The following is an 18,638-nucleotide window of genomic DNA, read 5'->3' on the forward strand; positions in this document are numbered from 1 at the left end:
GACAATACATTTTTGGCTATTGCTACAAATATACCTGTGCTACATAAGACTGTTTTTGTGGTCCAGGGTCACATATGTCATTATAAAAATAACATAATATTGCATTTAATTTATTATTGCACACATAAATGAACGGGAAACCACTATGTGTCCTCGCCCCATTAGAGTCACGACTATAATATTCCTCTTCTGTCAAAGCATCTGAAGCTCAGCTCTCTTGCTGACATTGTTTTAACAACTTAGTGACACTTTCACAGCTCCCAATTGACATTTTAAAACACCCGTCATTAATGTGTTCATCTTGATGTTTGCTTCGATGTGGGCGTCCTTTTAACGCCCTGTCCCGCTTCTTTGCTATAAATAGAGAAGATCTGATTTGGGCTGTTTTGAAACGAGATCCTTCAGGGGCTTTAGGGATTTTCATCCTCACCGTATCAGCTCTAACACTTAGTCCGATTAGTTTGGGCTTCTGAGTGCATCTGAGAGATACGCTGTTCAGCGCCCGCTCGCAAACCAGCGCTAAGTGCTACCATTCAAACTGAAACCGGAAACAAATATGCTTTCACACAGCCTGATGGTGTATTTTAAGAGGTTGGAAAAGTTACACCCCTGCCCTGCATGAATGTTATGCTATCTCAGAGCACGAATCTGCTTTTAAAAAAAACGCCACTCTTCTCTTCATTGTTTTCTTTCTCTTGTTCCCCTCTTCCTCCTTTTCCTCTCTGTTTTTCTCACAATGAGTTTTATTCAGTAACATTTTAGTACAAGTGTTTTTACTTATACTGTATGTGCATAGAATACTGTACAGTAGGTTCTCATGCAAAGGAGTACAGTGTATATTTCCCTCATTGTAATGTTGATGAATCTGTATTATTGTAAAGGAGGGACTGTGTGCCTGCAGTCATGTTTAGCATATACATCCCCATATAAGGACTTTCTGCACATCCTCACCATTACAGATTCAGTCATAGAGAGGAAAGTCCACAAATGGTAAGACATGCAAAAAGTTAACATGGAATATGGTAACATTGTATACTAGTTTAACCAGATGCTGAGGTTGAGGTTAAAGGAACAGTTCACCCAAGAAAAGAAAAAAGAAAATTACCCCATGATTTACTCACCATTAAGCCATCCTATTTGTGTATGTCTTTCTTCTTTTAGATGAATGCAATCCAAGCTTTATAACGGCAGCGAATGGGTGTTTTTTTAAAGCCCATTCATCCATCATAAAAACGTACTCCACATGGTTCCAGGGGGTTATTATAGGCCTTCTGAATTGAATCGATGCGTTTGTCTAAGAAAAATATTCATATTTAAAACTTTATAAGCCGCAACATATATTTTTTTATTTTACAAATCCCTGTTTTGTACTTCTAATTTGTGACCGTTGTTTTGTTTCGCTCTCTCCACGGAGCTTTCTGTGTTTGTCACCAGAGCTTATTCTGTGCCTACGTCCTTCATCAGCCCCTGGAAAGCCATTTCTCATGAACAGGCATAGGACAGTTAGCAGAAGCTAAGAATTATGGTTAATTGAGTTTAAAATATGGATATTTTTCTTACACAAATACATCAATTCACTTTAGAAAGCTTTATTAACCATGTTATTGAAGCCATGTACTGTACTGTAGAGTACTTTTTATGATGGATGGATGCACTTTATTGGCCTTCAAAATCTCAACTGCCATTATAAAGCTTGGAAGAGCCAGGACATTTGTTATATATAACTCTGATTGTCAGGGTATGTACAAAGTGCCTAAAGTACTTGAAAGGCTTGGAAATCCCTTGAAAAAGCAATATTCCTGAAAAGGTACTTGAAAAGTGCTTGAATTATTGAAAGACATGTAGAATGTATCTAGAGTAAATAAGTGTGTAATTTTGTCAATAAGCACATAACTTTAATGCTAAATTTACACATACCTTTTTGGCTTATTTCAGTTATTGTCAGAAAACAGTTGAGCTAAGCCAGTAGTTTTACTGACAGTGTCATGTAAATATGGCTGAACATGTGAAAAGAAGAAGAGGTGAACCAAATCAATTGAATCATTTACACTGGGACTGCTCTGATTAATTCAGACTTGTGAATTCAATCATTTATTTTAAGCGATTCAGTAGCAAAAAACAGATTATATAAAAGAGGGATTTATTTTTGAATGTCAGCATCGCTTGTAACGATTTGAAAAAGCACGTAGTAATTTGTGAAACTTAGCTCTGAATCAGTTAAACCATTGCGCCGCAAATTGATTCACTGTTTCAAAGCGCACCAATCGGATCGCATACCATAAATCATTCGTTTCAGATTGGGATTTTGTGAATCGCAAATCATTTGATTTAGATTTAAACTTCATCTATTACAAATAATTTGATTTTGATTTGAACTTTGTGTATCGCAAATCATTTGTTTTGGATCAAGACTTCAAATCGCATAATACGAATCATTTGATTTCGATCGAAACGGGATTGTAAATCATTTCGCTGATTGAAATTGAATGATTTAAATCTGATTATTTGCGATACACGCACACACCGATCTAAATCTAATGATTCTTGACCCATGCTGCTCCGAGTCCTGATCTGAAATGATGGTTCGCGAATCATTATTCAGATTGGGACTTCAGAGCGTGGCTCAAAAATCTTTTGCTTTTGTTCAGAACTTCAGAGCAAGTTCGCAAATCTTTTGCTTTAGATCAATCTTCGTAGCGCGGACCTCAAATCATTTGTTTCATATCAGGATTTTGGAGCAATTTTGCCAATTTTTTTTTTTTTCTTAAACAGAGTAAAAAGAAAGAAAGTATACACAAATAAAAATCCCTTAAGAAAATGAACCGTGATTTTACTATAGTAAAAGTGTAATAGGCTATATTTGTAGTACTTTAGTAATAAACTGCTTCACTTTTTTGGCCATGTTTTATTAGTATATTTTTATTGATCTAATTCTCTTTTTTTAGAATTTGAAATAGAAGTAATAAGTGAGAACTCTGATTGAAATCCTTGAAAATCAAGAAAGTAGTGCTTGAAAGTCCTTGAATTTCATTTCACAGTATCTGTACAAACCTGCACTGTATTCGTCTGAAAGAAAAAAGTCATATACACCTAGGATGACTTGAGGGTGAGTGAACCATGAGGTATTTTTTATTTTGGGGTGAACTGTCCCTTTAAAGCTTTAGTGTGGTTTACGGTTTCCCATGGTGTGAGAATCAAACCTTTCCTCCGTATCTTATCCGTTGGATGTATGTGACACAGTATGTATGCAACAAAAAGCGAGAAACTCTAAGTCTTTAAATGTACACAGAGTGACAAGCTTCGGTCTTGTGGTGTGCACTTGGATTAAGTGAAAAAGACCCAATATCTATTACACACACACACCCTGTTCAGATTCTGCCTGTCGGAGTATACAGAAGGAAGTCTGTTAGCTGCTCTACAGCTCAGCGTTCTCTGGAATCACTGTTGTCTCTGTCAGCGTTCGTTCATTTAATGGCCTGCTCCTATATCAGCGCTCCCTCCCCCCTCTCGTGCCTGTAGGAAACGCGTCCTGCTTTTTCTTTTTAGCATGCTAACTGCAAAAATAAACAAACAGACAAGTCCTATCCACCTGTCTGTCCTCGCTTGGCCCTCTCCCAGGTGCGGCGGGGTCTGCTCTCCCTGCACTTGTGGGCCTGAAGGGCTTTGTGTTGTTTTTCTGCCAGGATGATCAATGGCTTGTTTGTGATAGTGGGGAGAGATGGCCCAGACCACACAGCCGCAGCAAGCGGGGGGAGGTTAAGGAGGAACGCTGAGCTGGTTAGGGAAAGCTGCAGCCTGCACCTGTTGCTTGGGTTTTTGCTGGGCCAGAGGGGCGGTCGGACGTCACGTGGGCACAGCTTCACAGGAAGCCGTGGCTCGTTTCTCAACCTTCTCATGACACCGTACCTCTTCCTCCTTTCCTTCATAGCTGCAGCCTGGGTTTGTGTCGCCAGTCAGGTAGAGGGAAAACAAAGCTGGTTTTACCTTAAAGTGACACTAACATTGACACTAACACAGTAACATTGTTCATTTGGAGGTAATTGTCAGTTACCTGTCTGACTAATTGTTGGTCTATCGATATACAGTTGAAGTAAAACGTTTACATACACCTTGCAGAATCTGCAAAATATTAATTATTTTACCAAAATAAGAGGGATCAATGCATTTTTTTATTTAGTACTGACCTGAATGAGATATTTCACATAAAAGATTTTTACATATACTGTAGTCCACAAGAGAAAATAATAGTTGAATTTATAAAAATGACCCAGTTCAAAAGTTTACATATGCTTGATTCTTACTGTTATTACCTGAATGATCTACAGCTATGTTTTTATAGTCTGCTGCCTGCTGTTCTTCAGAAAAATCCTTTAGGCCTCACAAATTCTTTGGTTTTTAGCATTTTTGTGTATTTGAACCAGTGTTGTTTTTGACAACCATCTTAGATTTAGTCTTAGTCTTAGTCTTTTGGACTAAAATGCTTCTTAGTTTTAGTCAAATTTTAGTCACTTCTATATGTGATAGTTTTAGTCCAATTTTAGTCGACGAAAAGTCAAAAAGGTTTTAGTCTAGTTTTAGTCAAAAAAAGGGAAAAAAGTAGTCTTTTAACAAATTAATGTAGGTCAGTAAGTATTTTGCTGTTGGGTAGTGTCACTTATAAGTTCTGAAAATAGCAGATCTATAGTTCAACACAATGTGAGCTTCTGGATCGACTATTTTCACCAATAATTACAATAATGAAGGAATGGTTTAGAATATAAAAGACAAAAAAGGATGGAATGCTAAAACGGCTTGCCATACTAGTATAGCAAAGAGTATTTAATGCTTAAACGGCTTGCCATAAAGTCATAATACTTTTTTTGCCATAAAGTCAGATACTTTTTAAGTTTTAATTGGCATGCACAATAAGCGGAAATGTCATGCATTTTAAACGTCTGACGGACCACCCACTAACATTTTCGTCTATTCTCGTCTCGTCAACGAAAACTCACACACGTCTCGTCATGTTTTAGTCATCAACGAGCCATTTTTATCTCGTCATCGTCTCGTTATCGTCATGAGAAAAAAGTGGCGTCAACGAAATGATTTCGTCATCGTCATCGTTGACGAAAACAACACTGATTTGAACCCTTTCCAACAATGACTGTATGACTCATATGCAGCTATTACAGAAAGTTCAAACGCTCACTGATGTGTCAAAAGGAAACAGAATACATTCAAAAACTTTTTGAATTTGAAGATTAGGGTAAATTTAACTTATTTTGTCTTCTGGGAAACATTTAAGTATGTTCTGTAGCTTCTGAAGAGCAGTTATAAATAAATAAAAAATATGATATTTAAGCAAAATAAGAAAAATTTACACATCTTCATTCTGTTAAAAATTTTTAACCCCCGGCTCTTAATGCATTTCCTTCAGGAGCATCAGTGAGTGTTTGAACCTTCTGTAATAGTTGTATATGAGTCCCTCAGTTGTTCTCAGGGTGAAAAGATCTCAAAATCTCAAATGTTGCTGAAAATTCACAAACATGGAAACAATAATACTTATTCTTTAACATTTGGCCATTTATTTACGACAGTAATGCTACAGCCACTGTAACTTGAATATGCAGACATCAAAATATGTAAACTCATAGCGAGGATTAAAACATTTATTTTGGAGTCGCAATGAACAGTTAGCATATTGAGAAAGATATTGATGTATTCTCCTGTGTTTGCGTAGGTTTATACATTTTATAAATGAGTTACCTTACAAATCCAATTAAATGGTGCACGTTGAATTACCAATTGAATGTTATAATAAACCTAAACTCATAACAATATGCAGAGGTGAAGTTTGAGAAGCTCCACACATGTAAATGTGTAAATAAAACAGTTTGTGTGGAGCAGCATTTATTGTGAATGGAGCAACTCTGCGACGCCCGACCTAATAATTATTGAAATATTTATTTGAATTGAATCGTAGCATTTGCAATTTCACAATAGCGTTATGGTTTATTATGATTTTTAAATAGGTTTAATATATTACGCAGTCTTGGAAAACAGTCTAGTAATGTGTTTCTTAGATTCTCGTCTGTGGAATGTGCCACTTTCATTTTCAAAAAAGCAATCATAGATTTTTTTTTTTAAATCAACTACTCGAATTGACATCATGACTGCACCAGCCAGTAAAAACCCTTTATTGGTTGACCTGATAATGTCCTAACCAGATGTGACATGATAAATTAATGATAAACCCTCCTCCATGTAAATCTTACTGTTTTGGTTCTCTTGTAAATTTCATTCTAACCCCCTTATTTTTCATTTTGGTGTCATCATTTTTGCTTTTGGTGAGAACAGGCAAATTACTGGTTGCACCTGGATACTGAGGCTTAATTCACTTGTGAAATCCTTGTGCACGGTTTAAAAATGTGACCCGTCTGACTCCTGTCCAGGATTTAAAGTAGCAAATTTGCTCAGTGCATTTCTCTGTCAGAATGTGAGGGCGGAACATGAGCTGCCTGCATGCCTGGGATGACTGAAAGCCTGGACTGATGATGTCAACCCTCCTGACTCATCATTTGTCTAATTGAGCTTTGAATCATGGGACAGGGAGAGGCCCTCTCCCTCCCTTAACTGTCTGAAGCCACATTCCCCTGTAATCCTTAACTAATACTGTCTAATACTACAGCACACGATCACACCACCCCAGAGGGCATGATCGTTTGCACGCGGCACGTTACTGCCGACTACTCACCAAAAACTTGCCCACCGAGGTTCCTTAATCACATACGCTCACACAACCTCACTACGTTGGTGTATCGCTGCACCCTGCACGCTTCTTGACTCATAATCGTGCAGGCACAGTTTTGGCGCGGCCCACACAGAATCTGACCCACTGGATTCAAACGCCTATCATTTGATAATCTTTCAGATTTGTCAGAGGAGCATAGCGGTTGGCACACATGCGCTGACACAAATAGGGAGCAAGTAGTTTTTAGTATATCATAAACATACGGCACAACTAATCCTATTCCCGAATGAATAGCTCTTATGAACTTTTTTTTTTTTTTTTAGTAAATCAAAACTGTACAGCACAGCTAAGGTGCACTTCTTTCTGAATAAATGACTCTTATATGTGACCCTGGACCACAAAACCAGTCTTTATGATTTAAAAAAAAATAAAAAATTAAGCAACAACGATAATAAAAATGTAGATTTGCATCACAGGAATAAAATATATTTTAAAATATATTTCAACAGGAAGTATTTTACAGAAATTATTTTTATTTAAATAACTATTATTACGTTATTATTTATTATTAAATTATTATTTTTTTATTAAAATGTTTGTATTAAAATTCACAATATTATTATACTTTGAGCATATGACTACATATATTAGTCAATTAATATAATTGTTTTTTTTTTTCTTTGAAAATAAAGTAGTTTTATTCTGCAAGAATGTATTAAACTGATCGAAAGTCACAGTAATATTTACTTTGTTAAAACAGATTGTAGATTTGCCATCACAGGAATAAACTATATTTCAAAATATATTTAAACAAGAAGAATTTTACAGAAAGTATTTTTATTTTTATTATTCAAATTTAAATAATTATTATTAAATGATTATTTATTATTATATTATGTAAAAAATATTTTCATATTTTTATTAGAATTCACAATATTATTATATTTGGAGTATAAGAGACATCTTAAAAAAATATTCCAAATCTTACTAACTTTTTTTAACAGTATTATGAAATTAAGTGTGCAACTTAAATCAGCATACTTACATTTAGTATGTATTTCTTCTTTTCTTCAATTCTTTTTTGTATGTTTTTGATTATTCATATTTATTATTTTTCCATGCATATGTACTGTTATATTATTTTGTTATATTTGATTATATTTATTAGTTTTATATTTCATTTTCAATAAATGTATTATTTTTGTATTATTAAAATAAGTAAACGTAAATCAGCACACTGCCACTGCTCCCAAAGATCAATTTATAAAAATAAATTGTATTTAAATTATTTAAAATGTATTTTTTTAGAGTGAAGTGCTTCATTTGATTGAGCATGTGTGCATATTATATTATTAAAATTATCTCATCATTTGCCAGTGAATTTGTTTTTTATTTCCCTTTTTTGTAAACAAATATAATTATATCTCTTTAGTAGGGCTGCACGATTAATCGAACGATGTTGTGAGGCGCGTTTAGTCAATGAAGCCGGTACTTTGATTAGTAGTAAATCTCCATCACGTGCGTTCAGCTGGAGCGGCAGTTAATACACAGAGACGTAAATCACTGACAAGCTACACCAAATCGCGTTCAAAATCGCATTCGATTTGTGAGCGCGATTTGGCGTAGCTTGTCAGTGATTTACGCCGCTGAACGCACGTGATGGAGATTTACTACTAATCAAAGTACCGGCTTCATTGACTAAACGCGCCTCACAACATTGTTCGATTAATCGTGCAGCCCTACTCTTTAGTGTGTTTTGGGTCGTAGCCATGACGTCGCTATGCAGCCGCTAAGGTGTTCCGAGTGATTTTTAGAATGTTGCTATGCAATTTATGGGATGATTTTGAATCTGTATGATATTCTGGTCCCTAGATATGACTCAGATTTTTCCTTCAATGAAGGTCTGATCACTTAAAGTACGTAACAGCACACCTTGTTTCCGCTTGGCTCTAGATATGGCTGCGAGCTTTCAATCCTTTCCCGCCGTCTTCCTCCATCTCTCGCCCGACACCTTCACCTCCATCAGCTACAGTCAGCCTTGACAATACGTCATCTCTTTTTAAATGGTGAATCACCAGCCATAGTTCACATCTGTTCTCGGCTCAAAGAACCTAACCAGGGAAAACAAGCAATTACCGGTGGGCTTTTTCAATCAACTCTTTGGCGAGTCGGCTGGGGGGCTAGGGATGGGGTGGGGGGGGGGGGCGTGCGGAGGAGATAATTAGACATGGTTAAAAATATCCCAGCACATTGTCTCCGCTGTCCCACATCCTCAGATAAGTGTGCGGCTATTGGCGCAAGGATCATGTGCTACTGGGAGGAATGTTTTGCATGCTTGAGACTGCTACGTGCAGCTGAACCAAAGCTGAGGATCACATGACATGCTTATAGGAAGCTGTTTGTATGTTTTGACTGCTTCTCAAAACAGGATGAAAATTCATTCTCACACTTCATACAGCGTTTTCACATTTGTTTGGTCAGATGGGTTTTTCCAAAAATTGGAACACTGATTACATAATAGTTTGTTTTGTTATCTCTGAATATGTATGTTTAAGGTTCGTAAAAGAGATAAAGTACTGGAAGACTGTGCTGATCATGTAATTTCCTGTTTCTGCAGCCCTCACTTCCTGTCCTGTACACCCTGTCCAGTCAAGCAACCCATGAGGCTGTTCACCTCCTCTGCAGGATGTTGGTCTTTGACCCAGTAAGTGTTCTTGATACTTTATTCTCAGAAACTGTAATATTACAAACTAAAGCAGTACAACATTACAAATTGAAAATGAAACGCCAACAATAATTACATTTTAAAACACACATTTATATACCTACCTAGATTGTAATGAGACTAATTAAAGTTAAGAAAACAAATAATTAAGAAAACAATTAATCTTTTAAAATTTTATATATATATATATAATTACATATTTAACTTAATTTTTCCCCCACAATTTCCACAGTTTGATCAAGAGACTTTTATTTATTTTTATTTAATTTATTTACTTAAAATTCATAATCATGGTTACATCTTAATTTACATCTTAATCTTACATCTTTATTTCTTCATATCTTAATGTATATATATATATATATATATATATATATATATATATATATATATATATATACATTCTTCAATTCTTTTTTAATAATACATAACATTACAATTACATCTACAATAATTACATTTTAAAACACACATTTTATATATATATATATATATATATATATATATATATATATATATATATATAATTATATTAGATGTTATATAAATACATATATACACATTGCCATTCAAAAGTTTGAAGTAACAGATTTCTTTTTAAAGAAGTCTCTTATGCTCATCAAAGTTGCATTTATTTGATCAAAAATACAGAAAAAAAATATTGCAATTTAAAAAAAAAACTGTTTTATGTCTTCATATACTTTAAAATATTATTTATTTCTGTGATACAAAGCTGAATTTTAATCAGCCATTACTCCAGTCTTCAGTGTCACATGATCCTTCAGAAATCATTCTAATATGCTGATTTGTTATCAGTGCTGAAAACAGTTGTGCTGCTTAATATTTTTTGGAACCTGTGATCATTTTTCAGGATTCTTTAATAAATAATTAATTAATTAATAAAGTTTAAAAGAACAGCATTTTTGCAAAACAAATCTATTGACAACTTTTTATCAATTTAACACATGGACCTGAATAGATGTATTAATTTCATTCAAAAAAAGAGAAGAAAAAATCCTGACCCCAAACTTTTAAACAGTAGTGTGTAGTGTTCAACTTTGCATCACAGGAATAAATTGTATTGTAAGTATATTAAAATATAAAAACCTTTTTCTGTATTTTTGATCATATAAATGCAGACTTGATGAGCATAAGAGATTTTTTTTAAAAGCAAATTAAAAATCTTACTGATCCTAAACTTTTGAACAGCAGTGTATATGTCAATATATAAAACTGTAAAATAGATCTTTTTTTATTGCATTTCTATAAGGAGCGTTCAATCAGAACAAATCTGTTTTCCAATACAGTCTAAGCGGATCTCTGCAAAGGACGCCCTGGCGCACCCGTACCTGGACGAGGGGCGTCTGCGGTACCACACCTGCATGTGCAAATGCTGCTACACCACTTCCTCTGGCCGCGTCTACACCAGTGACTTTGAGCCTGTCACCAACCCCAAGTTTGACGACGGCTTTGAGAAGAACCTGACGTCAGTTCGACAGGTCAAAGGTGAGCGAGCTTATAATCAAGTCAATTGTCTTACACCTTATGCTGATTGCAGTACACATTATACACGTGAGACAAACATCGTTGTTCTTTTCATTTAACCTTGTGTCCTGATCCACCCTGGGTTTGTTGACATCGTGTTTAGAAGCTAAAGGTCTTAATTGAATTGAATCTATTTGAGAGCATGCGCCCGTCATGCCACAGTGTGTTAATCAGAAGTCTTGCTGGGCGTCTCCTGCTCCAGATCCCCCGCTGCTCCTGTTGTTTTTGTCCCTTGTTTTCACCCTTCATTCGGGGCCCCTGGATCTGTGCTTGCCTTCCACTGTCAGCGGGTATTAGTGAGAGTCTGTCGCTAAAAGCAGGCTTACTGTGCTGTCGGCTCAAAATAACTCTGTCCTTCACCCTCCCTCCTCTTCCTCCATCCTGTGTGCAACGTGTTTCCACTGGAGGATTAGTCAGTGCGGATGGAGCCGACTGCCTGGAGACTTAAAGCGCTTTAGGGTAGGCAGCCGTGTTTGGAACGAGAGGGGAACCCCTCTTGGATCGACACACAAGGAGTTTCGACGTTGGCCGAGCTAGTTTTAAGCTTAATCGCTTGTATGCTGAAATAAAGAGGTTTGGAAGATATTACAGATAGTACAGTCTGCATGTAGAATCTTATTTTAGAATCAGGTTTGGCTTGCAGTCTACCTCTTAAAGGGATAGTTCACCCGAAAATTATGTCATTAATTACTCACCTTCATGTCGTTCCAAACCTGTAAGACCTTCGTTCATCTTCAAAATGCAAATTAAGATATTTTTGATGAAATCTCAGAGTTTTCTGACCCTGCATAGACAGCAACGCGACTGACACGTTTAAGGCCTTGAAAGGTAGTAAGGACATCATTAAAATAGTCCATGTGACATCAGTGGTTCAACTTTAATTTTATGAAGCTACGAGAATACTTTTTGTGTACAAGAAACAAGGCGGAGAAACAAAACGCAGTGGATCTGGGTTCTATGTCAGCAGCACCACACACATTTGTCATGGTACTTTCGTGAATGTGTGTTAAAAGTAGTGGTGGGCCGTTATCGGCGTTGACGTGAGACTCTTATCAGGTGATAAAAAAAATATCGCCGTTAATCTATTCTCAAAGTTGGGTTGGGAGCTGGGTCTATACTACGCAAGCTATGATGACTTTCACCTTGATATTTTAGCGCGGATGTATACCTAGCCGAATTGCACTGTAGGGGCGAAAACGAGTCTTCGAACCTGTGTGTATGCCTACTGTGAAATTACCACATCAAACCAGACGTGCTAACATGGATGCAGCTATGAAGCCGCCGGGTTTGCTTCAGGGCAGGGGCGTTGCTAGACCATTTTTACTGGGGCACATGCGTGAGTTATAATTTACTTTGATAATCCCGAAATAAAGACATTAAACTATATGCAACAACTGAATTGACGCTTCTAAATGCAACGCAGTTTAACTATGCACGCAGATATCCATGCCCGTGCGCGTTGCAGTTAAATACACAGGCGCAGCCTTTTACGCAGAAGTACATGCAGTGTAGGAATAGTTGGTTACAGTTAATTGTGTTGTAAATGCAATTGTCAAGCAGTTTGTGATGCATTTTGGAAACAGGAGATGAGCCCCTGGTCTAATGCGCCACCTGGCTTGAGAAACCCGTTCTCAAAGACTTACTTTTAGTCATTATTTGGGTAGCACACATATTCTGAATGCCTTCGGCAGAATTCAAATTAGCCATTTTAATCTAGATTAATTCCAAGATTACAGTGAGATTAATCTAGATTAAAAAAATTAATCTATGCCCACCACTAGTTAAAAGTGATGATATTGTTGAATAAAGTCATTGTTTATTTTTTCTTTCAGCACAAAAAGTACTCGTAGCTTCATAAAATTAAGGTTGAACCACTGATTTCACAAACTTTTTTAACAATGTTGTTGCTACCTTTCTGGGCCTTGAACGTGGTAGTTGTGTTGCTGTCTATGCAGGGTCCGAAAGCTCTTGGATTTCATCAAAAATATCTTAAATTGTGTTTCGAAGATGAACAAAGGTCTAGGGGTTTGGAACGACACGAGGGTGAGTAATTAATGACAGAATTTTCATTTTGGGGTGAACTAACTTTAATTAGATTCACCTAAAAATAAAAATGTAATCATTTACTCACCCTTATGTCATTCGAAACCCATACTGTATTCAACATGAAAACTGATGAAGTGTTTTAGTTGTTTTGTGAACTATTCTTTTAACCTTGATTTGCACATAACTTATGAACAGTTATGTAATACGGTAAATTGTTATTATTTCTTATTTCTCATCATCTCTTCTCTTTTCTTCACACAGAGATCATTCATCAGTTCATCCTGGAGCAGCAGAAGGGGAATCGGGTACCGCTCTGTATCAACCCCCAATCAGCTGCCTTCAAAAGCTTTATCAGGTGAGGCTACCCTTCATTTTACATTATCTGCTGTTTATGGGCGAATCTCATGACCAGAATCTCAAGTGTACAGGTTATATTTTTACACTAAACAAATAGCATAAAGAAATTAATCCTGTATTAGTTGAAGTTGAAGTGAAGCAGTCAGACAAGTTTTTAGTAAACTGATTTCTCCTTTTATTAAACAATATATAACAAACATGATTTACCATTTTAAAGAAAATTGGGAAAAAGTAGGCACAGGGTTGGTTGGCTCCCTTGGCCAGTGAAGTAATATATAACCCTGGACCACAAAACCAGTCTTAAGTAGCACGGGTATATTTGGAGCGATAGCCAAAAATACATTATAAGGGTCAAAATGATTGATTTTTCTTTTAGGCCACAAATCATTAGGATATAAAGTAAATATCATGTTCAGTGAAGATATATTGTAAATTTCCTACTGTAAATATATCAAAACTTTGATTAGTAATATGCATTGCTAAGAACTTTTTTTAAAGGTGATTTTCTAAATGGGGTTTTTTTTTTTTTTGCACCCTCAAGATTCCAGATTTCAAATAGCTGTATGTCAGACAAATATTGTCATTTCCCAACAATACATCAATGGAAAGCTTATTTAGTTATTTAGATACAACACAACAAGTTCAAGGCCCAGAAAGGCAGTAGGGACATTGTTAAAATAGTCCATATGACATTAGTGGTTCAACCTGAATTTTATGAGAATACTTTTTGTGCCAAGAAACAAGATGCAGAGGATGTTTATACATCAACATTTCTTTACTTTTTGAACATACAAATGTTTGGTTTTCACCATAATTGGATGAACAGCCAGTATTAAACTGTCTACATCACAAAGTTTTGATTGAAGACAGTCCTGTCAAGTTCGTAAAACATACTTTTTTCTTTAAAATTGTTACATTACATTAATCGTGTTTATTATATATATATTTTATTAAAGTGGAAATCAATTTACTAAATAATGTAAACTTGACCGACTTTTTCACATCCACATTAAGATTTTTGCATTGTGATATTTTTCATCACAAAAATTCTCAATTATATCATTATTTTGAATAAGTAAAATCAGCATAAATTGAATTCAGTACAGTTATAACAGCTAGTATGCATACATACATTTGTTATTTACAGATATACTTAATATCATTATTTAATTTTTATTTATATAATTCAGATGTTTATTTATTCACTTAATTAATATTGTTTTACATTTTGGAAGTTAGAAAGAGATTTTTCACATTATAAAAGCTGATGTGGTGAGGTGTTTTTTTTTTTTTAATGAAAAAATAGAATTTCTTATAATTAAAACACTTTTGTAACCTTGGACCACAAAACCAGTCATAAGGTTTTTTTTTAGTTTTTTTTTTTTAGATGTATACATCATCTGAAAGCTAAATAAATAAGGTAGGATAGGACAATATTTGGCTGAGATACAACTATTTGAAAATCTGGAATCTGAGGGCGCAAAAAAATCTAAATATTGAGAAAATCGCCTTTAAAGTTGTCCAAATAAACTTTTTAGCAATTTATGTTACTAACCAAAAATTAAATTTTGATATATTTACAGTTGGAAATTTACAAAATATCTTCATGGAAAATGATCTTTACTTAATATCCTAATGTTTTTTGGCATAAAAGAGAAATCAATAATTTTGACCCGTACAATATATTTTTGGCTATTGCTGCAAATATACCCGTGCTACTTAAGACTGGTTTTGTGGTCCAGAGTCACTTTTTTTTTTTTTTTTTTGAAATGAAATAAGAGCCATACAGTCATTGACCGATTTTGTGAGATTCACCCTCACATCCACATTCCCATCCTCAGGGTTAACAGACATGCCAAATCAAATCCAGTGAGCATGAATGTCATTTTGTGAAGGGGAGCCTTATTTTAGAAGTGCTTTGGGTTGAAGACAACATTTAGTTAAACCTTCATGTTCTAACTGTTATGCTTTTCTTTCTTATTTTGCTTATTTCTCAGTGTTTCAACACTAGATGGAGACATATCCTTATCCCTAAAGCAAAAGCCTAACAATCCCCTTTCTTTCTTCCTTTCTCCTCACAGCTCGACAGTAGCTCAGCCCTCTGAGATGCCTCCATCTCCTCTAGTATGGGAGTAACTGAGGACGGCGGAGAAGATAAATGGCGTTGATAACAGCGACGGTGGACGTCCCTCCGGCGGCCCGTCCCGCGTCCACCCCTCGCTCCCCCCCCGGACTACTGACCCCCAGGCATCCCCAAACCTGCGTAGCATTTCACTGGAGTCTAGGACTAGCCATGTCGCTGATGTGTGTGTGTGTACTGTAATACTTACTAAATGGAGTTTTATAGAAGCAACCACTGCTGATGAGTTCAAGCGGGACACGGGACGGGTGGGCACGGTCACAGGGGGTCCGTTCGTACATACCCACTACTCTGTAGTAGTATACTAAAGGTTCGCAAAGAGTACGAACCTGTGCTTTCAGCAGTCGAAGTCGACCCCTGTGGACTTGAATGTATTTTGAACAGCAGGGCGGCAGAATCTGCGCAGTATCCCTGAAGGAAAACTCATCACGGCTATGTGTGCGAGTAATCATGCTTTATTTATTCACGGAAACAGGAAGTGCAGTGCTTCATGTAGTATGGAAAGAAAGCAAGTTCTCTGAATCTGTCTTTCTCGCTCACGCTAGAACCAAGGTCGTCGTCTACGGCGAAGAAAAAAAGCGCTATCCTCGTTAAATTATCCCAGGCTTTGTGAATTTCAGAGGCCCTTGTGAAAGATGCGGTCACATTACCCATCGCAGGTTTGAAGTTTCAGGAGCTTTTTTGGCAAATGTGACCGCATCTTCAGAACTGTGACCACTCGTTCGGCTAGAGTGAGCTGCTCATCGTGTTCATTTCCGTCAACGGCGGTGTGGTTTTTACGACTTTCTTCCATTTTTGCTGTCGTCTGCGCTCTTCCTTTCTCTCTATCGATCTATCTTTGTTCGTATCTCGCTTTCCGTCTCATATTCAACTTTCGTCGGTAAAAAAGAAATCAGTATTCCGTAGTGCAGCACTTGGCAGAGATACTGATTCGTAGGCTTCTCTTAGTACTCCTGAATGTGGATGTGTTGTGTCAGTATTTAGTACTTCGGGTGGGTGACCGAACGGCACAACGACTCAAAAGGATCCAAAGCATGCAAAATTGGCCCGAGGGGGACCGAAAAGGGTCTATTTGAAGCAGAGACTTCAAATCTAGCATGTAGCGAAATGATGATATGGGGAGGTTTATGTTTTGAGATAACCCTGCTCTCCCTGATGGAGTGTCTAGAATAGCATGCAAACCAAATTAAAGACTAAAACCTAAAAAAAAAACAAAGAAATAGGTTGAACGGTGTGTCAGCCAAACCATTCCATTATTGCAATGGTATATTTCCACACCAAATCTTGACGAACGCCATTGGGAGTGCATGTATGGACCCTGTGCATGTTTAGAACTGACTGTGGCATCACAATAGTGATCCTGTAGATGTCAGTTCAGTGTCGTCTACTTTGACCCCCCTCAAAAGCCCTTTTTATGTTAAAAGACAAATGGGTGCCTGGGGAATTGCGTATATTGTGGGTCTGGAAAGACATTGGGAGCAGTTTTCACTCATGCTTAAACTTCCCATAATGCTTTCTGCACTCTTTCTCGGACTAAAAGAAAACAAATGGAAATATTTAATATATATTTAGAGAATTATTTTTGTTTCTTCCTCAATGTGCTATGGCATGCTTTCCCATGATCCACTGAGTATGGTATGTAAATAAGTGAGTAGCAGGTAGATTTCAATAGAAACGAAAAATCTACAAAAAAACGACGTATAAAAAAAATCGCCAAACACACACACACACAAAAAGTAATACTGCTGTATAGAAGTTGAATTAGCCTGCACATTTTTTAGGGCTGTGAAATTTGATTTTATTTTTGAGACTTGCATATAAATGTACATATTTTTTTCTCTTTCTCTTTTCTTCTTCTTTTTATTTTCCCCTGCACTAGAAAGTGTAGACAAAGAAATAATCCAAATCAGTATAAGTGCAAAAAAAACAAAAAACACATAACCAATTATGTTAATTGTGTCTTGTGTGCTGCAGAGCTGTGGATATGAGTATTGAAGTAGAGCCCTTTTTTAATTATTATTATTATTATTGATTAATATTATTATTATTATTAATTTCCTTTAAAGAAACACTGAACTGTTTGTGTATATGTATATAATGGATTCACATTGTTGGTCTCTACCTCTCGAGCTCAATGACTTGGTTGTTTACCTCCACGCTTTTATTTTTATGTGGAGATTTAAAACTTGAATGTCCCTTCCGACTTTTATATTCCTATCAAACCCTGTATAAAGAAATCAAGTCATTCAAATTGCGATTGGTTGGAGGTGGTTCCCATTATCATCATCATCATCATCATCATCATCATATCCTTGTACAAAGTACCATCTTCTCACCCCAGTGTTCTCTGACTGTTAGATCACACAGCATACCCACGATGATTAACATGGTATCCTTCACCGAGAGACGTCGGATGAGATAAACGTACAAAAAGCGTGGCAATGTTTGAACGTAACAAGCTGGCGTACCTAAGATAACGTGCGGATTCGAGACTAACGCGCAAGCTCGATCGGGCCAAATGGGGAAGGTACTGCACTTGCTGTCCAGTTTTTATAAGGAAGTTTGAAGTTTATACTCAGAGCTAATGGTATTTGAATACATTTTACGACATATATGATTATAATTCGCAGTCGATGCCCTGAAAGCGGAGGAGGTGATTCTTAGGGACCGGAAGGACTCTGTGGATGTGTTCTGTGTTTTGAAAAATCACCGATCTCTTTTCAGAGTGTAGATTTGAAGTACAGTGGTGAAGCTCATTAAATGTTGACATTTAAAAAAGTGTCTTGATTCTGTCCTTATTTTACTTACAAATACATGGATTTATTAGCACTGCATTTTAAAATGTTTTTAATGCATTTTTCACTGGGTGGAAAAAAAAAGATGACCAATTTGAAATCAAGTGCCAAATTGTGAATTTCAAATGCCAGTATTTTGAAATGTGTTTAGTTGGTCTCTTTCAGGATTAGAAATGAATTTGCTTATGTTGTTTTTAACAAATTATGATTATGTGCTCATGTACAGTTAAAAGAGGATGTCTGTTAGCTTAGATGAGGATGCCAAATTAAAGTTCATTTTAATATTAAGTAAAACAAACC

The 18,638-nt window shown here is 36.2% G+C and overlaps 1 protein-coding gene across 1 annotated transcript in view; it reads left to right on the forward strand.

Moving 5' to 3' along the window:
* nlk2 (nemo-like kinase, type 2) overlaps positions 1 to 18,322 on the forward strand; it is a 110,563-nt gene extending 92,241 nt beyond the window's left edge. Inside the window, exons 8-11 of the mRNA XM_073817680.1 lie at positions 9,348 to 9,434; positions 10,763 to 10,961; positions 13,308 to 13,401; positions 15,485 to 18,322. Of these exons, the coding sequence (XP_073673781.1) occupies positions 9,348 to 9,434; positions 10,763 to 10,961; positions 13,308 to 13,401; positions 15,485 to 15,539 (435 nt within the window). The 3' untranslated portion in view covers positions 15,540 to 18,322. The remainder of the gene's footprint in view (positions 1 to 9,347; positions 9,435 to 10,762; positions 10,962 to 13,307; positions 13,402 to 15,484) is intronic.
* The last annotated feature ends 316 nt before the right edge of the window (positions 18,323 to 18,638 follow it).

Source organism: Garra rufa, chromosome 14, assembly GCF_049309525.1.
Source record: "Garra rufa chromosome 14, GarRuf1.0, whole genome shotgun sequence".
NCBI lineage: Eukaryota > Metazoa > Chordata > Actinopteri > Cypriniformes > Cyprinidae > Garra > Garra rufa.